Source organism: Plectrocnemia conspersa, unplaced genomic scaffold, assembly GCF_051122295.1.
Source record: "Plectrocnemia conspersa isolate PC_06_02 unplaced genomic scaffold, ASM5112229v1 ptg000001l, whole genome shotgun sequence".
NCBI lineage: Eukaryota > Metazoa > Arthropoda > Insecta > Trichoptera > Polycentropodidae > Plectrocnemia > Plectrocnemia conspersa.
The window spans coordinates 22304629-22328821 of record NW_028277165.1 but is presented as its reverse complement, the minus strand read 5'-3'; the positions used below and the strand labels follow the sequence as shown (position 1 = coordinate 22328821).

At 31.4% G+C, this 24193-nt stretch overlaps 2 protein-coding genes across 6 annotated transcripts; one reads left to right on the top strand and one right to left on the bottom strand.

The window, feature by feature from the left end:
- Positions 1–7: 7 nt before the first annotated feature.
- dlt (codanin-1 like protein dlt) lies at positions 8–11713 on the top strand. Of its 2 annotated transcripts, none has more exons than XM_088199420.1 (10): positions 8–152; positions 235–314; positions 5440–7060; positions 7450–7750; positions 8495–9450; positions 9531–9762; positions 10305–10546; positions 10734–10899; positions 10967–11424; positions 11489–11713. In XM_088199420.1, the coding sequence occupies exons 1-10, from the start codon at positions 66–68 to the stop codon at positions 11627–11629; spliced, it is 4284 nt and encodes a 1427-aa protein (XP_088055546.1). In that variant the 5' UTR covers positions 8–65; the 3' UTR covers positions 11630–11713. The 2 variants fall into 2 exon arrangements, with proteins under 2 accessions (XP_088055546.1, XP_088055557.1); XM_088199431.1 differs by lacking the exon at positions 8–152 and adding an exon at positions 5321–5363 and having other exon boundaries at positions 254–314; positions 5442–7060.
- On the bottom strand, positions 11702–22772 carry LOC148239248 (SID1 transmembrane family member 1-like). 4 transcript variants are annotated; one of them, XM_088199456.1, is made up of 18 exons: positions 22601–22772; positions 20133–20901; positions 18990–19089; positions 17053–17148; positions 16638–16981; positions 16474–16557; positions 15649–16000; positions 15487–15561; positions 14951–15031; positions 14827–14880; positions 14560–14741; positions 14301–14483; positions 14107–14224; positions 13913–14035; positions 13731–13847; positions 13553–13664; positions 12744–12948; positions 11702–12684 (listed from the first exon to the last, which is right to left on the bottom strand). In XM_088199456.1, the coding sequence occupies exons 3-18, from the start codon at positions 19072–19074 to the stop codon at positions 12508–12510; spliced, it is 2388 nt and encodes a 795-aa protein (XP_088055582.1). In that variant the 5' UTR covers positions 19075–19089; positions 20133–20901; positions 22601–22772; the 3' UTR covers positions 11702–12507. The 4 variants fall into 4 exon arrangements, with proteins under 4 accessions (XP_088055582.1, XP_088055594.1, XP_088055567.1 ...); XM_088199468.1 differs by having other exon boundaries at positions 14951–15317; positions 20133–20211; XM_088199441.1 differs by having other exon boundaries at positions 20133–20211.
- Positions 22773–24193: the final 1421 nt, after the last annotated feature.

Here is a 24193-nt window from a genome sequence, read left to right as displayed (position 1 = left end):
CTAGCAACTCGAATGCTTTTGTTTGGTTGGCACCATCAGGAGTGAGCTGTCAACCGTCAACAACGATGGCCGAACAGGCCCTAAAATGGGCTTTGCACGAAGGCCACGAAAAGCTCATCCCGTGGTTGAGCGTCAAGCTTCTGTTTGAACAGGTTATATTATGCTATTCAATAAGAACTAAAATAACGTATAATTTCACGATATGCCGTTGTTAACCTTTGTTTATCGATACAGGACGATGCCAACGCACCGCAATGTTCGAGGAGCGATTTCGCATTGTATTTTATGACATATCTCAAAACGCATACTCAAAGGTTTGTGAAATATATATATATATATGTATATATAACTACACCTCAACATATGTTACATCGAATTTATGCCAAAAAAGTTTTTAATGTTACTCTTTTGCTTTCATTTGACGGTTAAATTCTGCTAAATTATTTTGTATACATAATTATGAGATCGACTGATAATGACAAGAATATAAAAGACAAATACTCAGGAACGGCTTGCACAAGAAACTGCAGAACTGCAGCACCTCCGGACAAAATTAGAATACTAGTATACCAATTTAGCTAGTAAAAATAAATACTGCGTGAAAGAAGTTTCGTATTGATTCATTGTATGTCGCATTGTGTCTTTCTTTAACTTTGCAAGTCATATAGTAGATGCAAAAAGTAAATTAAGTTAACTTTTGGTTAGTAACTTTTATACACAGGCAGTTATTAAACAATCAGTAGTTTTATTAAATAGTCAGTAATTATTAAAATTTCTCTTTTCAAATTAAATGTTAGTTTTTTTTAATTTTAACGAAACGAATTGTAAATTTGATTTAATAATTACTTTTCCAGACGATATGTATCAATAATATTTCAATTTTATGTGTATTAAGTAAGGAAAAAATCGAAAAATTGCGAATATTTGACTTATGCACTATTTTGTTTATATTTTTTAGTAATTTCGATCAAATGTTTATTTATTTCGACGGAACATATATTTACCAATTATATTACGTATACAACCTAAATCTATTTTATGTGTTATCCACATGACATAAACTTACAATAAAATGTTGAGAACCACTTATTTTTCTATAAAGCAACCATGAAAATAATCATAATTTGATAAAAGGGAGACGTAAATAAAAGACAATAAAATGTTGAGAATGAATCAAAACATACTCTAATATAAATACAATAAACATAAGTTGATAAAAGTAAGATTTAAATAAAAAACTTACAATAAATGTTGAGAACCACTGAATTTACTTTACCAATAAATAAAATAATCAAATTGATAAATATGAGACATAAATAAAAAAGAGCTAATCAATGAAAAATTCATATGATATATTATTTTCCAAATTATCTATTGCCATTCGATGATTCTCAGATCACTCTTTGCGTGGCATGTGATCCTAATACAATATGGACGTTGTCATTTTTCGTGCATTTTAGTATTATACTATTAGATTGTACTGTATCTATTTTTTAGCAGCCTCTCATTTAAGATGCTTGATTCAATGTCTCACACACAGTTTGATGAGCACCTTCTAATTGTATGAGTTCACTCGGCACACTGGTAATTCACTCAAAAAGTTGCCTTTGTTGCATTTTTATTTTCAAACTAATATTTAAAGTTACGCTAACTCTTGCAAAAATGTATAATACATATTTTTTTGTAATCAGTGTGTGTTGTTTAAGTGCCTGCGAAGTTTAGGTGGTGCCAAAAAAGTGTTTTATTATAAAATACACATATATTGCCAATATAAATAAATATAAAGATTTTCAAGAAAGCACAGTATGTAATACAATTTCTTCTCCAACCGTAGATGTGTCAGCAGAAGTACTTGCTCTAATGTTTCTGCATTCTTGAAAAGAAAAAAAAATGCACTAAAACTTTTTTATGAATTTTAGCTGCTTTTTTTAATCCTCCGATACTCGTGCTTTTTTACGTTTAGTTTATTACGTCTTTTAATCTTTCAGCACCACGCGAGTAATGGAGGGCTAAGTGACTGTCTAAATAAAATAATAAACTATAGTTCTCTTTATGAAAACATATTTGCCACCCAAGATTTTTAAAGAAAAAGTTAATGGTTAAAAATTTTAACTTAAAAATATGTTTATTATTATTTATTAATTTAATAATAAATTACAAAAAAATATACGTTTATTTACTTTAAGCCTCAATAACGTTGAGGTAGAAGTTGGGTTTTCATAGAGACAACTATAATAATATATTTATACTAAATTTTAATTTTAATTAAACATTATTTACATTGACTTTTGCTAAAAAGTATTCAACTGGCTTTCATTTTAGAGAAATCTTGTCTTAGCACATCCATATTAATAGAAGCAACATTATTTTCTATTGAAATTATTACCAAATCGTTAAATTTTTCTTGACACATGATTGATTGCAGGTAGGTCTTGAGAAAGTTCTTTCTCCCTTGGCAACTGAAACGAGCAAAGTAAGTAATACCTTAATGCAATCAGTGTATTGGGAAAGAGTATCAAGGTTATTTTTATAAATTCACTTTAAAACCATCATTCTACTCTATTTAAAGTTTTTCTGTTTCAATGACCTTGTTTTCTGGCTGTTTAGCTTCCATTTGATCCCTTTTGTATGTTGTACAGAAATTCAAATGGTTGGAGAATGCTACAAAAATAATCAAAACATTATTCTTTACCGGACGTAAACTTTTTTCTTATTGAATCCACTGCGGTCCAATTTATTTAATCACAAAAATTAAGCTTTTTACCTATTTTTAAATATACTTTATTTAGAGTATAACCTGTACCGGTTCCAAATGTTGGGACTACTACCTAAAAAAATACCCAAGAATACAATGCAAAATATAGAATGTTTGGCTCTATCCTTGTAAATATTATTTAGTTCACTAATCGCACGAAATTTATTGTTTTTTTTATTACTTTGATATGAAACACTAAATATATTTATGTATGTACATTACAATTGCTTACTTATTTATATATTTGATGTTTGATTATAATTGTCCATCGTATGATATTTCTCGAAGCAATCTTCAATTTGAAGATATGATTTTAAATCACGTTTTTAAACATCTTTGTTTATCTTTCACCAGTTTTTTTTACATAATATAAGAATTTACTATATGGCAATAGTACCTATTTGATAGGTCACGCCTTGTCCACATTGTGACGATATTTTTGTCCTTCCATGCAAATACTATAATATTCGTTCATTTATACGTTACAACTTCTCCCTTGCGTGTTTTTTTATTGCTTGTGTTAGACCTAATTGTACTATTTAAATATAATTTTTGGAAAAGTAAATCATCAGCAACTAATATAATCGTGACTGGGTATAATCGTAAACCAGACAGCTGTCAATAATCTCGCGCGTTCAAAGTGTCAAATGCAGGGATGTCGTTTCATATGTTTCCAGTCAGTGATAGGTTTTTTAATATCTCGATTTCATGAAGATTCATAGTATTTTTCATTAAATGAATTAAATGCATTTTTCTGACCAAGTTCCAGTTCCGTCCCTGTTTAGAATCCACGTTAAAACAAAAAATTCGTGCCGTCGCAGTGGAAACGCTCGGTTATCTAGCGTTCATATTGACATTTTTTATAACAATATTACGACTTACAATAAGTGAGAATTGAATGAATTTGACCAATAGGAGAGCGCAAAAAAATATTATCCCTTCTCAGAAGTCTAAAATCCACGTCAAAAGCAATAAAATCGTTCGTTCGAGCGTTCCCACTGTGACGGCACGATTTTATTGCTTTTGATGTGGATTTTAGACTTCTGAGAAGTGATATTTGTTTTTTTTGCGTTCTCCTAATATTTTTTATTAATAGAACCTTTGACGTATGTCATTAATTATGAATAATAATATTAAATCAATGGGCGCCTCCGTATTTTTCAGTGAAATTATATTTTCACTAGTCCAAATACATTTTTACCAGTAAATATATATTTCTACTAGCGAAAATATTGTTTTAGAACTTTCACCAAGTCAAGTCCAAAATACAAATTAAGCCAACTCATCTCTCAGGGGAAAATAAACTGAAGAAGAAATACAGACATTAATTAGAGACAAAATACCGACAAAAATTATTCAAAATATTTTGAATAATTTTTATGTATAATGAACACTTTAACTATGTCTGTATGGTTAGTGTATGCATTGCTTAGTTATGTCTCTATTCATTATCGCGTGTATACTGTATGTCTAAGTTAAACAATGCATACACTTTGACTGTAAAATATATACTTAAGTATAAACACATATACATACCTTACTATTATAGTTGAGTAACAAAATAATTTAATTTTTAACCCTTTGCACTCGTAATCATTTTTGTACTAGGTAGGTAGCCAATTCAGGAAAAATTAAAAATGTTAAATTCTTATTAAAAATTAAAATTATATATATAGAGCATAAATATTAATAGACTAATACCAAACACGAAGAAATCAGATCAAATACTTGCATTTCTCTAAATTACATTTTAATTTTTTTAGGTTCTCTCAAGTAGCATTGGTTGACAATCCATAACAATAAACTAACACAATAGGGTGATAACCCATTTTAAAATATTTACGGGACTGAAAAATGCGGACACCCAAGACACTGCCGAAAACACAATAGGCAATAACGTCACCGACGTGTGTCTACCGAAGGACGATCGCCAACTATTGCCTTCGGGAGAAAGCTACGGCACATCTGCCTTTAAATTTATTCATCGAAAACCCCCCCGACTTATCGCGATAAATGAGCTCTCCCCGGCTTGATTCAAGTAAAAATGATATTTTTTTTATAAGATATGCTTCTTAAAACTCTTGTCTACAACACTGCAAAAACGCCATTCAAAACAGGCACAGGAAATACCCAAAAATTGACGTTATATTTTATTAATTAAAATGGTGCGCCTGACGCACCATCTGAGTAATATAAAGCCATGCGCTGGTGAGTCCCACTCACCTTACGAGTGCAAAAATCACTTTCAAAAACGTAGAGTTTGAGAAACATCGGTTTGATTCTAACATAATCTCATAATAACTATAAAAATAAAATTATTGCTTATCAAACCGAATTTGTAAATTAAGCAAGCTAATAATTTTGAATAAATAAATAGGTATACACTTTTGATTTTGGGACGCATTTGGCTTTTAGTTTTAACCCTTGCCTCACTTCTAATTGTATTATGATGCTTTTTATAAACAATTCTGTATATACAATCAATAATACACTTTCAACAGCTTTGTTTTGTTAATAACAATGGATTAATTGGCTGCGTTTAACAGAAATTTTTTGGGTTCGCAGATCACTCGATTTTTTACCTTCCATAAAGAGGAGATTATTATATGAATTAATTTTTATACCTGTAAAATATAGAATATCTATGTAAATAATATTTTTTTAATACATAATTTTTTTTTCAGATTATTACATTCTGAAGATTTAACTCAAGAAATAGAAAAGAATAAAATTTCCCCAATACACAAACCTTCGCCCGATGACGTTAGACAAGAATCCCAAATTAAAAGTAATGTCGAATACATTACAAACAAAGAGAACATATTCAACAGAAATACTTTGACTTCTAATGACAAAAGTCCCCATAGTCCGTTAAACAACTCGACCTTTGATACAAGTCTGTACGTTGCTGGAAATCAATCGGAACTAAATTGCTCGAACGAATTCAACTATAGTTTTGACAGCTGCGCCACACCCCAGAGGAAACAACTGGACGATAGTTTTATTTTGAGTCCTGTCACTCCTCTGAATCATTCATCCATACGATTTAGCACGCCAAATGTGAAAAACACACCAAATAATGACTCGTCTAATAGAGTGATTAGAACGAAGCACCAATCGTGTGAATCGCCGATTACGACTAACAGAAAAATGGGAGATGTGTGTCAGTTTCCGAAGGAAAATGCTTCAAAATGTTTGAATCTATCACTAGATAATTATTCGCAACAAGAGAATCGGTTTAATATAAACGATAAAGATATGTTTCCAGACATAGGAGCCGAGAAGATTAGTAATTCGAGGCGTAATCGAAGACGCATTAAACCGACAAGGTTAAACATGACGTTTCCGGTGCCGGATTCGGAATTGAACTCAAATTCGGACGATATTAAATTTGGTATCAAATACGATAAAGTCGTTCAGCATGACGCATTTAAAAACTCTCAACTGAACGAACATCACGCCGATCATGTCAAATTTAAAACTGAACGTGACATGTTAAGAAAAGAAAAGGTGAACTTGATAGAGAAGTTCAACGAAATCAGTATTTGCACTCCGAAGAAAATACTTAACGGGATTACGCCAGTTGTTAGCGAGAATCTAAAGAAGACTTCGAATAAGTATATTTTTGAGATGAGTCAAGTTACGCATAAGAAAACGCTCAATTTCTTCTCGCTCATATTCTCTACTATTTTAGATTTTAATTTAGTGGCTAATGTTGCTTCCGAATTGTATTATTTACTCTCCTTGACCACTTTGCAAGAGATCAATGCAAGTATAGACAATGAAAGATCACCGAAAAACGATCAGAAAGTGTTTAGCAACGTTAATAATTGTGTATATTTTGCTATTGCAACGTTAGAAAGGCAAAAACAGTTGTTACAGGTGATCACCGATAAAAACTGCCTCAAATCACTTTTGCAAAACGATAGGATTAAATCTTACTCAAAAGATTTTTTCGATCATTTAACAGATGTCCATGCCAAAAAGTTGGAAATGGAGCTGAAGCTTGATCAGGATGACAATTTTGAAAATTCGTCGAATAAAAACGTCTGCTTCATTACCGAAACAGACAGCGCCGATAATTTTCCTACACATAAGAACTTCTTGTCTTTCAAACGACAGAGAGACGAATTCTACAATATATTCAGATGCTGGGAATCCAATCATCAAACGCCCGGCTGGAAGTTAAACATACAGCTGGGGACCAAGATAAGATTTTTGATCATGACTGACAACAGTTCCAATAATCTCACTCATTTGGCGAGGCTATTCAAAGACCAACTGCTTACCACTTGCACCAAACAGGTATAACTTAACATATATTAACAAGTTCAGAAGGTTATTGAAAACTGGTATAATAAAAAAATGCTGATTTTAAATTTGTATGTAATCTTTTTGACCTTATTTTACATTTAATTTAAAGCTGCATTTCAGTTCTAAAAATTATTATTATTTTTTAAAATAGAAAGTGAAATTTTTCTTAACCAGATATGATGACTAAAAAATTCTCAGTATTTATTTTCAGATATTTTTCATACTAAGCATGCATAAACATTTCTTGTACAGATATAAGTTGTGCTGTATTGCCAGAAGAAACTTATGCTTTTAATAAGATTTATTTTTTAAATATCATTAGATTAAAACAGAAATACAAAATTTTCTTTTATGACTAATAAATTTATTTATATTTTTAGAATAAATCTGCCGAGACACTTGTGCATCTTCAAGCGGCCATCGGAACCAAATGCTTGAGCCGTAACAAAATAAGCAAGCTTGCCGAAAGATTGACAGGCACTTTACCGACGCAATTTTCTCAAATCGACCAGAACGAACTGAGCAGTCCTCCTGACTTTGTCGGCGATGAAGAGTTCTTCAGAGATTTCATCTTGGAGTCGAGCAGCACTATATTCAGAGAGCATTTGATTAATTCATTAGCTCAGGAAATTTGCCGATTCGATGAGGCTGGTTTCCTGGCATCTGATCGAGAAGAATTAGGTAAGATTCATTGTATTTCATTAAATGACATGCATTTTTCTGGCCAAATTCAAGGGGGTCCCTGTTAAAGAAATACAATCTAACGTTCTTATTAACACTAGGTTTTATTTAAATTGTGCTCTATTTTATAGACTCCAATTAAACAATATTTAAAAACATACAAAGCTATTCCAGAAATTTTATAAGAGGTCACCCATCCTAGTAGAGACCATGCCCAATTCTGCTTAACTTCGATCGTTAGCTATACTAACAAAATGCTAATGCGCAGTTTATACATTTTAATGCACACTACAAATAAAATTTTGCTCATCTATGCATTTATTTAATGCTCATTTATTATTATTGTAGTGAATAACTAATTAGTTTTATGACACTAAGTATTTTATAAATTGCTCATTTAAATTGTCCTCTTTATTTATTGTAATGCCAAAGGCAAGACAATTTGACAAATGGAATTCTGGAAATTAATCAAGATACTTTTGCCTCAATCACATAGTGTTCGAGTCCTTCAAAACCAACTGCATTTCATTGCATAATCTTGGTGTGGTTCCGATTCCTATGCAGCGTTATATGGCTACCAACTAAGAGTTAGTTTGTGCTGTGGTAATCCACTTGGTTTCAGAAATTTAAAAAATTATTGAACAATTGATAGTTTTTCTCCTTCCATTATCTTTGTCTATTAAATAAGATGAATATACTGCAATTAATTTTGACTTTCATAGTGTAATTTTAAATTTTATTCAGATACAACCATCGATCAAGAAACAAAAATGCAATATTTGACGTACATCAAATCGCTGCGGGTGTTGGCCAAATTCTTCGGATTTTTAATGGCACTACCGTACAAAAACGGCAAAAGCGACTCTAAATTGCAATCAGAACGAGTGTTAAACAGTGAGATTACTATTAGAAATCACTCGCTTCCACCGATTAATTTAATCATGATCATTCGCAAGTCGAAGGAGAGTGGAAAACTCATATTAACAGTGCCCTGGATGGTGGAACTATTGGCAATGCTGGACTATTGCTTTCTCAGAGTTATATATTTTAAAAATCTATTAGAAGTTTTGTTTCAAATATATGCAGAGAACGTCATAAACGGATCAAATGTTTGTATGCCTTTCGTCAATAAGTCTCTGATTAGAATATGTCTAGGATGGTTGTTTGACATGCAACATTTTCCTCAAGAATCGCTCACAGTGTGGCTTGTTAATAACGATAACAAAAACGAATCGCTCTCTGAAGATCATAGCAAAAATGAATCTGACGTAAGGAAGAACCAAAGTGTCGATTTTTCTGAACTGCCAGAGAGCAAGAACGATGAAGAAACTAATTTAGACCGTTTAGAGTTGGTCGACGAAGAAGTCGTCAAAGTTATCTGTCCTTATTTGAAAGAGTTTCGATATTTGATCATAAGAAATCAGAACACCAACGAAGGTTGTGGCCCGAGGAACGTCAGACACATCACTCCGGTCACGAGCAGTTTTTGCGGAGATAAGCCAAAAAACAAGAACAGAGACTTGCAGATGCGACTGGAGGAGTGGTTTATACGATCGCAGCCCGGAACGACTAGGAAGATCTTGGATATTGTGAGCGATAGGACGGGTGCCGCACTCATCAGATTGGCGAAAGCGCAACTGCCCGTTTTTAGCGATAGAGCTTATGAAACTGCAATTGCGAGTGGATCGCATCGTGATAAAGTATGCTTCATTATGAAATTAGTATTGTTCACCGAGACAAAGAAAATTCTGATGACTAAGTTTTTTTATTTTTCTTATAGGATATGGTTACATTGGCAGTCACAAATGTTTACAACAATTGCCTCATTGAATTTCACATGGGCTGTAAGAGAGCCGGATTGAGAGCGGCTAGAAAAAGAGTAAGTGGAGCTCTGCAAGGATTAATGCCACCGGGTACATCAAAGTCCATATTGGATATTTGTACTCAAATTTGCATTAGGAACTCAATGAAGAAGCTCATGCATTGCCTTCAAACGCAATACAACTCTATAAGTAAGCATTTTCACATTTTTAACAGACTAACATTCATACGTCTTCAATTTCTTTAATCGGAAATCAACAATTTTCCCAAGAGAAATACATTGAAATAAATTTCAAAATTGGATTTTATGTAGTAGCGCATCAATATGATTCCTACTCTTGCTCCAAGCAGCCTCAAACTATAACGTTTCCACCCCCATGTTTGATAAATCTGCAAAAACTTATTTTCCAACTCTTCAATGCACAAACACAATACTTACCAATAAATATCTCTGAAGGCATCATTGTTTTATATCAGAGTACTTGTTATAATCACCCGCTAAATACATTTTTGTATTTATTCATGCGTTTGTGTATATTACGTAACATTTAAAATAGTCCCGTTCTTAAGGTCTGGGCTATATCTTGATGTCTGGAAATGTAATTAACTTGCCTTATTTTGATATAACAAAAAATAATCAAACTAAATAAAAATGGATATATCCAAAATTGTTTCTAGATGCCACGTAGAAAATATTATTAATTTTTATTATAAATTATTTTAATCTTCTCAGGTATTTTTACGACTAATCTACCGAGTATTGTGCATGATGTTATGCGTCATCGTTTTAATAATTTGGATGGTGAAGTTGTACCTGACAAAATTGAAAAACCGTCGACTTCCAACTTCATAACTGATAAGTCAATAATCGAAGAGTTTAAGATAGAATATGGAGAAGAAAACATGAACGATAAACCGAGCACTAGCAAATTTGACGAATATTGCTCACCCACTTTGTTGATGATAGAGTTGAAGGTAATTGTTATTCAGTTGTATTTAAAATTCGAATGCTGACATATTTATAAAAGCGGTTCGGTAATTTCTCGGGATAGATGGAAGTTACTGGTTTCGCCAGTAAGATTGATTCATATGTAAAATTACCTGTGCTGATTTAATTACTTTTGCTTATCAACATCTGCTTTAACAAACATTTATTTTTCAGGACTTCTTGATTGATTTATCAAGTAAACCCACCGAGGAATACTTAATTAAAGAAGCACTCTACTCTTTACTGCAACAGATAGAAGAGTGCAGCAGTTATAAATATGTAGCCAAAATTATGAAAGAATATATGATTCAATTATCATTAGATATCATTATATGGATTTGTAAGTTTTAATTATTTTTTGTTGTCCCTTTGTAAATATCATATTTATATTTCTTTCATAATTTCAGTGACTCGTCATCCGAATCTTTTGACCGACGATTTATTAAATCACGCCAAGAGTGCATGGCTATCTTGCCTCAATATTTCCAGCTCGGAGAAACAAGAATTGACCAACGCTGAGATTGAAGAATTCAGGAGTACGATGCGATTAAGCGACGACCCTGAGGAAAGTGTCGTTACAAAAAAGTGTGTGCGTGAAATTGCTCCAATTGAAAACATAAGTAGCGAACAATCGCACAATGAATCTTTTAACGAAGACGATACTTTAAGCTCGACGATGAGTAATTTCTTCAACACTGTGATATGTGGAAGGAACTTGATGATCATCGAGAACTATTCCTTGCCGGGTGATACTAAATGGAAAGCATATAGCAAATTGTTGATTTTCTTGTTGAATAATGAATTTTTGACGGACGATTGTTTATCGGAACAGTGCCTTGCTATATACAGAGAAGATTGGTCTAAGGTATTATCAACGTAAGATTCGAATTGATTGAGTCAAGTTTTTATAATGTTGTTTATTTTTGCAGTACACTTTGGAGAATTTCGCAAAATGCATTAAGAACGTATCTGACGAGAGGAAGTCTTCAATGAAGCCAAAGGAGAATCTTATGTTCGAGTTTCTATCAGATTTTTGCGAAAATCTCGATGGAGAGTACAGTCCTTTATAATAAATCAATTATTGTTGTGTTAGTATAAGATTAAATAATAAATGTTATTATAAATATTATTAAATTAAATAATTTATTTACTTATTTTAATTGTTTTATTGTAAAAAATAAACAAATATTTGGTAACTTTTTCAACATTTTTTTAACGCTGAAATAATAAAATAGTTTTTTACATAACTTCTGTTCATTTTTAAATTTTATTTTTATCAACTCCTCAATGATTTTATAAAATACCACATTTTTATGTTTATTACTTCTGGTAAAGAAATTAAACAATAAAATTTTTGTGTAATACTTCAAAAATACAAATTAGAGAAATTGTATCTCACTAAATGCATAAAAAAATAATTTAAATACAATAAAATTATAAAACATCACACATTTTGCTTATATTATTATACATACATACAAATAAGACATTTTCACGGAACAGTTTAAGCTTAGCTGAAATAAAAACCACAATCTTTCCACAATGAGAGTAAATACAATAAAAAAAGCACCTGGATAATTAATGTAAGATTTCTGAAAGAACTTTCTAAAACTATAATGTGTATTTCATTAATTTTCAACATTTTTAAAACCATCTTATTACTCAAATAATCGTTATACTTAAAGCTAGAAAACCTGAAAAATTATGATTGTGGTTTTTAATCCATTAATATGTTAATAATAAAACAATCTCAACGTTTTGTTTGTTTATCAAGACAAAGCTTGTATATTGCACGTAGAACATTTAAAGACAATTTCACATTAGTCTATAAGTTGTAAATAAAATATATTACACTTAAAAAATACTTCAGATAAATAAACTAGAGGCACTTCTATGATGGCAGTGTTAAAAATATTAGACAAATGACTAGTAATGGTAACTCTCCCGCTTAAAACACTAATATCTTTTCGCGTAACTTGTGCGTTATATCGTCGTCGAGTGTCAGCATCAGCATGAAGCTGAAGAACATAGAAACAGCAGATAACATGTGCCATATATCATGATTGTCGTAAAAGTTTAACAAGGAGCAAGGCTGATTGTATACGCGTGATTGTGCTGGAGTTAGCTACAAAATAATAATGATATTAGTAACTATAAAACAATGTTGTAGAACATTTATCTTACCGCCCACGAAGTGCTGGGAGTAAAAAAGAAATACAGAGCTCCTCCCCAAGTTAACATGGCCGCCAATAGAAGAACCCAAGTGTACGCCGTCGGTCTTTCGCCTTTGGTTACTTTCATAGATATATAAAATATGAGATGAAGTGCCAGATTCATCAGAAACACGTATAGCAGATGAGTGGCGAAGTCTTTACTGTGTTGGTACAATCTGCAACATGCAAAAATTTAACTTTATTAAATATATTAGAGCTTATTACTCATCGGAGATCAATATCAGACATGTCCATTTATATTTTATGTAAGATTATTTTAGATGTTCCGCTAATGGCATTGTGACATAAATCAGACATACGAAAAGCATTCATATTGATTTACGTCACATTGTGAAACTGTCTTTCTGACTTTTTAATTTTGAAGGCAAAGCCAAATGAAAGTTATAAAACTAATTATAGTTTTAGAACTTTCATTAGGGCAAGTGCAAGTATCCTCGTTGTTTTAGTGTTTTCCAATGACATTTTTATTCTGATTTAAATTTGGCTACGTGTTAATTTGTATAATAATATTCCTAGGACAATCCGCAAAAATAAAACTATAACGGGTTTCCTAAATGGAATATAAAAAAAATCTTTGTGCATTAAGAAATAAATTATAATAGTAAGTCTTTTTTTTATTTTCTGTTTATTTTATATATTATATATATGTTTCGTTAAAATTTGTCTGATGTAAAAATTAGCTATTAAGCTAAATAAATTAATAAAATAATAATAAATTAGCAAATGTTAAAAATAAAGATGTACACAACATTGCCTTACCCATATCCAGCAAGACCCCAGTTGCATAAATTGGCCAGTATTACAAGAACCATTCTATTCCCATAAGCTGGATGACATTTACCTCGTTTACAGCATAAGAAAAATTCAAAATCTAAAAATATTGAATTCATTATTTATTTATAATTACATCAGTACCTAACAACAGACTATAACTTACTAAATTTCCAGCGCCCCAAGTAGTATATTTGAAATGTCAAAAGCAGACACGTCGTGATGTGTAAAATGGTGAAGAAAAGCCAGAAATAAAAGTTTGGATGCAAAACGCCGATGAGACCTTAAAATGAATCAATAAATATAAATAATTATTTATATTATAGTAAATGGAATGGATACACATACATATTAGAATGGCAGCGGCAAGAATTCCAAATGTTGAATGAGCTTTTGCGTTAATGTCCGGATGCCTCGTCTGATATATTTTCACCATTGATAACACAGCCATTATGTACATAAAAGAAGTATCTGAAATTATCGACACGAGACAGCATTAGAAGATAGATAATAAAATACGAAAAGCGCATTTCAAATCTTACCAAATTGAAAATTTGAGTGATTCGGACAAACGTGATAAGAAGCCGAAAGAACTCCTTCCATTATTAAAGCTACTCCCATCGCATAGTACAATCCATGATGTTGTGGTATTCCAAAATACTAAAATAATATATTAAATTGTATCTTTTTGCCTTCTCACTTTAATCAAGCTTTGAGATTAATTCTAATATGATACCTTATCGAATTTTGGATCCACGTGATGCTTGTGTCTTTTCCAGACGATGAACACAAAAAGACCACCGAGCAAAACATAACCAAGATTCGAATACACATGATTGAAATCCGACAGGTAACCTAATGGATGAGCGCACAAGAAATTATAATAGCACAAGTCTTGGTTGCCTGATTGATTCAGCACCTGAAAGAAGTATCGCCTTAGTCATTTTTATATTATGTACGATAAACTATTTATGATAATGTAGTAATATGCACACCCGTTGATAAGTAACCACCAATTGAATAACAGGAAGTCCGTAAAATACGGCGATTGTAAGCAAATGCCACAAGTAGAGATCCGATTGCTTTATAAGCACGTGTGTATCTTTGGTGCACAGCTGATTAAGATAAATGTGGCCATCGGCGCTTGAAAATTTCAATGACCATTCGCTATCTCTTCCTGAAATTCAGTAACATAGATATAGTCAACGTTCCCACATTTATGTGTGTTGAGAGTGACATTATCATGTCACATGTATACTTACGACGATGATGACTACATCCTGCAGTTGTATCGCCAGTAATACTAGGACTTGTTCCTAAAATAAAATATCAAATCTGTATCAAAACAAAAGTTTATTACGATTTATGAGTTTAAATGAAACATACTAATATCATCGTTTGTACTTCCGTCGGCTGAAATGGGACTCATTGGGTCACGGAAAGTTGCTTGAAGAAAAGCAATCGAATCTGATTGAGAAAAATGTAAAGTTGTATATAATAACATTGCAACATGTGACATATAATAACACAAAAATCCCTCGGTGTAACATAATATATGCGTGCATTTATTATATAAGCTTCATAATGCAGTGGTTCCCAACGTTTTTAAGTATAATGTCTTTTGGCAGTTCTTGTATTCGTTGACATTAAAAAATTAATTTTAATTTATATAATTTTTATGAAGTGTACAAGCAGAGATCCGCAATAGACGCTGCAATTGGTGGGCGCCATCATGAAGATTTGTATTAAAATGCTAAAAAATGAAGCAAAAAAGCCACCTTGTATGAAAGAGCAGAGTATAGACTCATTATTCCGTTAAATATTCTCAAATCTTTTTCCACCATAATTATATTTTTCGTGAACCCTTAAAATGCCATACTACCAGTTAAGAATCACTGCTATAATGATATAATAAATCTTACCACAGACTGTCGATATCGTAGCTACAGTATGACACGATACATTGTCAGCGATCTTCGTACGGAGTAACATATAGTCTAAATTAAAAATCATATAATGTATACTTTTCTATTTTCTACACCGAGAGATCCATGTGTAGTTGAATTAAGCGAAACCTAACTAACCTAGATTGTCAACTTCGGTCAGTCTCATCGGTTTGTGTTTGTAGCAAAACAGCCCGATGAGAAATATGGTGTAAATCACCAGAATGACAATGATGGCCACCATGGTCGCCAGCCAGTATTCCTTCTTAGTTATGGTTGGCGATATTTGAAGCACGACGTCTTTGAGTCTGTCGTTTACGTCGCGATTGTGCAATTTGGAGTTAGGATCGAAGACAAAATCAAACGGTTGAGATTCCACATCGAAGAAGTTGGTGAAATGCGAGACGTTGGTGTTTGAATTGTATCCTTGGCAGTCTTCGTCTGATGTCTTGACAAGGAGAACTACGTAAAAGCCAAACGGGAACTTTTGTTCCTGAAACAATGCGAATTTTTTTATTAGGTGAGAAGTGAACATTATTTATAGGATAAAAGTGGACAGTTTAAATAAAACTATAAGCGAAATGCCATTTGATATAGTTACACCTGGTTTGAGCGAATATCTTTGAAACCATGGATTAATTTTAATGTTCTGATTATCAAGAGTCGACATGGAAACATGACTCATTGCGACTCCAGTGTATGTTAAGCCTGCTTATGATTAAAATTATGAACCTGATGCATCATATGTTTCATAAGTAAATTCAACCTTAAATATGTATGAACTGCTCGAATATTGTTGTATTTCATAAAAGCAGCTAATGTAATAATATGAAGACCCCCGAATTAAATCTATCAATATAAAATTAAAATATTTTATTATTTTCACATATATTTCTATGATCTAAAAATATTAAAATAAACTAAGACAAGTAAAATATTATTATTATGTGTTATATAAATACTTACAGTGATTGTAATTCCACCGCGTTTACTGACTGTCTCATAAAATCCTTCGAACATGATATCGTTTTCTGTGTCATAAACAGGACACTGAAACAACAAACATTCACATTAAGCATATGAATCACCGGTTAATACATATGTATGTAAAATTTAAAATAAATACTGACTGATGCATTCTGAATCGAAATAAGCATACAAGCATTGTCCTGAGAGTCTATCCTCACAATAACGGTCTTCATGTTCTCTTTTGACTTGTACTGACTGGGTCTCACGGAATACGCGGCAAGCTTACCGTCTTCGTTTTGATCATCTTTTTTGGCGTTGTCAGAATCAAAGGAATAAAAAAATATACTGGGCATTGAAGGACTGATGTTCATCTTCCGTTTGACGTTTGGCTTCAAATAAAAATCCTCGACTAAGTCCACGGTCAACAAGATGGCGGTGTTGGCATAACTGGATGTGTAAATGTGTATTATCGGATGATTTTGAGTATTATTGTCTTGCGGTTCATCTGAAATTATGGTTTTAATATTAATTGTATTATTCATGTAATTTAAATATATAATTAAAGATCATACTGACTGCTTAAGTAATAATTATTGTTAGGACATAAAGTTCTTGATAAGCTTTGAAGCACATTGTTTCTCATCACTACTGGTAACTGCCATGATAATACACCTGAAATCATTAGAGTAGAAAAGTATAATAAGCAATGTATATCTTCGTTAGAATGTAAAGATAATTCTTTAAATCTGATAAGTATTAGTGATTCTTAGAAATTAAATTAAATTTTTAAAATAGAATTTTTAATAGAAAATAAACTTGTTTTTATAAAAATAGAATTCTAATATTAGAGATACAAGTGTGTATACAATAAAATAATTTTTATTGATTTTACAGATTATTTTGGGTATATTGCTTGATTATATAGTAAAAGTTTTTCCATTCTAAAATTTAGTTTTCATTCAGTCGTGTGAAATATTCGTCACTTTAAGATCAGCTAATTGGAATTTTCAATGGTTTTTACAAATGATCCTATTCAAGTTTTCTATATTGGCAGCAATGTAAATCAGACAGCTGTCAATAATCACGCATGTTCAAAGTTTCAAATGTTAGTTTGCAACAACGCTTAGCCACTGCTCAAGGAGTTAAACTTGTTTAATTGGTCAACAGAAACAACAATTCTGTACGAACTGTGGAAGATTATGGTCTACAAAGCGAACAATTCACAATGTAGTAAAAAAATTTGAAGAGACTGGAAACGTTGGAGATAGGGTTAGGCCTGTGCATCATCGTGGTGGCCGTTCAATCGAAAAAATTGCTGCTAAGATCTGGAATCGTCGATTCGTCTGCGTTCACAGCTTTTGGGCTTTTCTTATGGCTCTCTTTGGTTCATTTTGCATCTCGGCATACACCTACACCCGTATAAAATTCAGATAACACAAAAAATTAAGCCCAGAGACCTTGGAAAGCGAAGCATTTATGCATATTGGGTGTTAGAGCAGCAGGAAGTTGATGCTGATTTTTCAAAGATTTGATGAGGCACATTTCCCTCTCTATGGATATGTTAATAAGCAAAATTTCCGCATATGGGGCAAGTAAAATCCTCATGTGATACCATTACATGCCTAAAAGATGACTATTTGGTTCGCATTGTGGTCAGGCGGCGTCATTGGACCTTACTTTTTTAAAGCGGGACTGTAACAGTCAATAGTGAGCGCTATAGGCGTATGATAATCGATTATTTTTGGCACGAAATCAAAGATATTGATGTGGAAGACACGAGGTTCCAACAAGACGGCGCAACTTGCCACACATCGGATGCAACGTTTCCAGGTCGTATTATTTCACGTTTTGGTGACATCAATTGGTCGCCAAGATCACACAATTTAATGCCGTCGGATTTTTTAAAAGTCCTACAAACTCGAAACTTTGGAGAACCGAAAAACCTACATTCGCCAAGTTATAGCTGAGAAACCGCCCGAAAGGTACGAAAAGGTCATTGAAAGGATCGGCTGCTGCAAAAGGCCAAGTGGCGGCCATTTAATTGATATTATTTTTATAATTAATGAAATACATCAAATACGTCAATTCAAATATATCCTTAAATTTGTGGTTTGTTTTTAAAAAAATTCGGAAACTGAAGTTTAATCACCCGTTATATGCTTTGATAATTTTTTGATAAAACAGGTCAAGAAATTTCTAGTTAACTTGTTGCAATTTGTTACAGGAATTAAAATTGAATTTTATAAGCTTTCTGGGACAAATCTATATCAGAACCAATATAGTAGGAAAGTATAATGGTGTACAAGCAGTTCTTTTGGGTGAAAATAGCAATTGTACATTTTCTAGTTGTGGAATCTTGCAAAGAAGTAATTACTTTTTTAGTATTGTCCAGCAAATTTATAATTTCTTTTATGGCAGATTTTAATATTATTGTGACATATTAAAATTAATATGTTGATCTTATAGGTTGATTTTTGGATTCATGTAAGAAATATAATAATCATAATACAAACCTCTTTGTTGACGTGCAGTAATAAACACTGGATGTGATATGTTTGCAAAAGCACTCGACACCGTGACTCTGGCCGGTCTATCCATATGATTTGCAAAAGACTTTTTATAGAACAGAAAACAAATCAATTAAATTACAAAAATATAAATGCAAACATTAAAAATTTTGATAAACAAAAAAGCATTATGAACTAAAGAGAAGATACATTACTGTAATAACAATATATTTTTTAGATTATTAATAAAATAGCAATGCAAAACAATTTTGGAGCATTTTTCTAATTTCAACTGTATCGTTATTAGCAATAAGGTAAAAAAACGCTAATTAGCATTTAGTTAAAAACAGCATTGTAAGAACTATCATACAACAGTTCTATGTTTAATTTATAATCGGATTAATTTTAAATGTGCTAAAGCAGCAAAACACTTCGAAGTGTCCATTATGAAATAATATTATTCCACTAAATGGAATGAAGTGAAATATCATTATTGCACGTGGAACGATAAATTTATTTTTTATTCCGATAATGCCATTATAAGCAGGGGCGAATTCTTCAATGTCAACAACGTCTTCTCTTAAATCCCGTAGGCGACAGTGCGGGGATGCATTCTACGACGTTCTCCTTTAGTGTCTTCTAACAGCCATATGTTTTTAGTAACCAGTAGCTCTTTAGTTGAATAGAAGAGTCTTGGTATTGGCTTGGGAGTCAAGGTGCAGGTAACTCGTTCTCTCCTTTCAAGGCTTAAAACAGATTGTCAATAGAAACGGGTCTGCAATCTAAGCTTCTCCAATCTGATCTAAGTCAAAACTTAGTGAGTGAAAAAAATCCACATTGCAAATGACATTGTACTAAAGCTCATATAACATTAGAAAGTGATTTTTATAAGATATTTAATTCATATTTTAGAATAATACATTATTGGGAAACAGTGATACAGTTGAAATTAGCGTGTAATAATTCTTATATTAAAATAGCGATCTTAACTTTGTAGCAAACATATTGTATTATTAATGTTATATATTACAGGTATGGTAAAATGTATTCTAATATTAGCAGTATTCATTTGACATACATACATATGTAAAAAATAAAAAAATGATAAATAAATAAAAGTAATATTAATGTCTTTAGATTTATACTCACAAATGCATTTATATCAAATTCGAAGATATACTCCACAGAACTATTAACGTGAAAGGCACTTTGGAGTCCATATTTATACCTAGAAATAGACAGTATTTATAAGTATGTTACATAAAAAATTATTAACTGTAGTAATATGTCCGATTGGTTTATGATCAAATAATAATTGTCTGATTTTACCATTTAACGTAATAAATAAAATAAAAAAACAAGTTTAATACAGATGGCTCAATAAATATAAAGGTTTAATATATAGCTTACAAATTACAGAAAAAATAATAAAATAAACTCTAGAAAAAGCCTTTTGTTTCAATGTGCAATCTTAAGGTTAGATTATCACTGTAATGGATAAGGCAGCCGTTTAAAAAAAAATATCACAAATGGATGAAATTTATTCGAGAATGACGTCTTTTATCTACCGCTTCTAAGTCATTCAAATTGCGTATTTTTTGGCTGATTTTTACATATTAATATAGAAATAGTTAGAAATTAGCTTTGTTATATTTTTTAAATGAATGTGTCATGACATTAGTGCGTTTTTTGTGAATGCTAATTTTTTCAAAATATGTCAGTAATTATTTATTTTTGTTTAGACTTCTTGGTCTTTTTCTATTGTTTGTTGTCACTGTTTGCCATTCTAGGTTATTGTTGTCCATTTTTTTGCGGCAGTGGCGTAGCTATGGGGGGGCGGACCGCCCCGGGCGGCACTTGCTTGGGGGCGGCATATTCGCGATGGGATCGTCTAGTGTGGTTCTTAACCCTGAATGCACTAAAACATATATAAATCCACGAATAACAAGAGCTTAATAATAACCAATTTATTATTTTAAGAAATGCTGATTTTATGACCCTGCAAAAAATGTATGGGGGGGGGGGCGGCAATTTTAAGGATCGCCCTGGGTGACACATACCCTATGGCGTGATTCATTTGTTCGGCCACGATAACGGTAGTTTTTTTATACACATGCACTCACTAATTATACTTGGATTTTGGATATACGTTTGCTATTCGAGCAATGGTTTCGATTGAGTATCGATATATAACTCCTTTTACTCCTATTTTTTGGGTGTTTTTTACATAAAGAATTTTGACACATAAAAACAATTTTAAATCAACTGTTATATTTGTTTTGATTAATGCGTTTTTTGTGAACGCTAAATTTTTCAAAATATTGTTATTGAAGTATTTAAAAAATAGTGTATGTAAATAAAATAATGAAAATTTTCTTTCTTCACTTGTATATCTTTCTTTTCTTTTCGCGTCTTTTTCCATTTATAGTAATATAAAACATTTAAGTGATTTGTTTATGAACTTAGTTTTTCGCATACAAATAATCGAGTGTAATAAAATTTAGTATTTACACATAATTTAAAAAATTTAAATTCTGTGATAAATACTTTTATAATTACATTTTTCAACGAATTCAATAGAAACCAATATAAATGTTTAACACTGATCAATACAGTGCTAAGATCGAATCGGCGCAATATCAACAGTTACATAAAATTTGTACGAATTTTATTTTGTAATCTTATACAAAATGAAACCATTGATATAATCATTTAAGTAAAATACAAAAAAATAGTGGACTCGCTAAAATTCCTTTCAATATAATTCACGAAAATGTAATGCAAAATTTATGCTACGCATTTTGTGTCGTTTTCACTCTTTAGTAGTAAATATAAGTATGGATTAATACTGATAAAAATAGATATTGTTATTTGATAATAAATGGTTTCTTATCGTGTAGTATGTGATATAATATTGTTACCGTTCTGGTAAAACTTCCAATATTATATTATGATAAAAAATGTATTTTTGTCAAAAAAGTAAGTATTTCTAAGAATAAATGATCAATAACTTTTAAAAGAAATGGTAAGCAATATTACTAATATGTCAGTTAATATTATTAAATTGTCAGCAATTTTGTCATAGTCAGTTTTTTGACAAATGGTCCATAAAACTTCGATTATTGCTATGAACATATATTAACAATAATAAGAATTATTTAATTTAATATCAAATAATAACTTCAAAGAAGCTAATTTAATTTTATTTCCAAATATACATATTTTAAATTTACATGTTCAATTTTTTAAATTATCAAGTTATTGTTTTTAAATTATAAAGTAGTTTTTCTCTCTTGTAAGATTGAGCTTTTAACAAAGCAACGAAGACACTTAAATATTTATTTTACTTATATTTGCTTTTATGTATGACGAACCGATTAGGCATATACATATACAGGATATTCAATATTTATACAAACAAAATATCTGCTCAAATATTTGCATTGACAAATCGAATCAGATAACATATCTTTACCATGAAACTTCCTGGAAGACGTTATCGGAAATTATCAATGTTCTATCAAATTACTTTTACGCGGCTAATAAAGACCGGCTTTGTCACAGATAAGGAAACGTGAATTATATATTACACTACAATAAAAACATGAATAACTCACTTCTTTATGAACACTTGCTTGATATCTTCAGCGTTGGAAGTTGCGAAAATTGTGAAAAAAATTATAGGTAAGAGGAAAATTTGCAAAACCCAGGTGGAACCCATCGCAACCAACGGGTAACTGTCCACTCGAGTCGCAAAAGATAACGCTGCGCGATTACATCTGTCATAACAACGCAAATGTTGCCAGAGCGTAAAATAATAATATTGAAAAATAAAACGCTTAATTATTTTTTATTGTACTCTTAGTTTTATAATTTAAAATATGATTTTCATGATTATTTTATATTTTAATATTATCACATTAGAGTAAAAAACACTACAGTGATATTTACGCGAGGCCCGCGCGCGCATGCGCATCTCAATATTTACCCCTCAGATTGCAACAATAGTTTATGAATGCTTAAATAAATATAGATTAAAAAAAAACCCAAGCTCAACAGCTGTTTTGAACAATTTTCTAATATATTTTCCTGTAGTGACTGAGTATAGGGCGACCGGCCGACATAATTTATAAAATCATATTTTAAAACGTCAAACATGCAAAGTTGTATTTTTGTACAAAGTTATACAATTATAAATTAGTACTGACTTTTTTTTTAATGAACATGATGCTCTTTAATTTGACGTGCATAACGAAGTTTTTTTTATAAATTTCAGTTAAGTGTAAAAATAAGTGCAGAAAATATTTTGATTAAGTGTAGCAAAAAATTTAAACAATCAAATCATCATTAACTGATCCATATTTAAGCCAATTTGTTTCCAGGCAATACATACAGATGGATAGAACACGGCAGAGTTTGGTTAAAAGCGCAACAAAATTTTCACAAGTGAAATTTTGTCCAAGGACTTTTAGGGTTCGCGTCCAATATTTAATCAAAAAGGACACCCATGGTTTCTCAAGCGTAATGTAACGTGAGATGAAAAGTGGTTCCCTTACGACAGCAGAAAGCGGCCTACATTATGATTGAATAAAAATAAAGGTCTAAAGTATTTCGCGAAACTAATATTACACCACTTGGTATAATACACTATAATTTTACAAACATGGCAAAAACATAACAGCTGAGAGAAATTGACAAAATTTAACAAGAGCTGCAACGCCTGATTTCTGGACTGGTTAGTCAACAGGTCTAATTATTTTGCACGACACACATCCCACTATTAACTTTCCATAAGTTAGAGTTGAGTTGTGAAATATTACCTATACTCTGATGATTAAAAAAGCTTTTCGACTATTTCTTACAGATTTTGGTTTCCAATTTCTAAGTAGCTGTTTTAGAACACTACTGAAATAAATAAATTTAAAATAAAAACGTATTTTAATTTGAAAGTATTATACCCCGATTATTTTCTATCCACTTAATAGAATTCTGAGTCGAATAATCGGAACAATAAAGTAGAATGGACATATAGTGTTAAATACCTCGGCTTAAATTTGGAAATATAAACCTAAATTTAATAAACACATTTTGGAACGCTCTAGAGCAGTGTTATTCAATTTGGTGGTCCGCGGACCGGCGCCGGTCCGCAAGAAATTATAAAAAATTTGCTTGCAAAAAAGCAGCAGCAGATGTCGCACTAACAAAAAATT

What these genes read in the sequence shown, in the direction of transcription:
- dlt (XM_088199420.1), top strand. Translation starts at nt 66, where the DNA reads ATGGCCGAACAGGCCCTAAAATGGGCTTTGCACGAAGGCCACGAAAAG. An exon ending in AGATATCATTATATGGATTT is followed by an intron (nt 10,900 to 10,966) that starts GTAAGTTTTAAT and finishes TCATAATTTCAG; the next exon opens with TGACTCGTCATCCGAATCTT. An exon ending in ACAGAGAAGATTGGTCTAAG is followed by an intron (nt 11,425 to 11,488) that starts GTATTATCAACG and finishes TTATTTTTGCAG; the next exon opens with TACACTTTGGAGAATTTCGC.
- LOC148239248 (XM_088199441.1), bottom strand. Translation starts at nt 22,704, where the DNA reads ATGGGTTCCACCTGGGTTTTGCAAATTTTCCTCTTACCTATAATTTTT. An exon ending in AATTTGATATAAATGCATTT is followed by an intron (nt 19,090 to 20,132) that starts GTGAGTATAAAT and finishes TTCTATAAAAAG; the next exon opens with TCTTTTGCAAATCATATGGA. An exon ending in GACCGAAGTTGACAATCTAG is followed by an intron (nt 15,562 to 15,648) that starts GTTAGTTAGGTT and finishes TTTTTAATTTAG; the next exon opens with ACTATATGTTACTCCGTACG.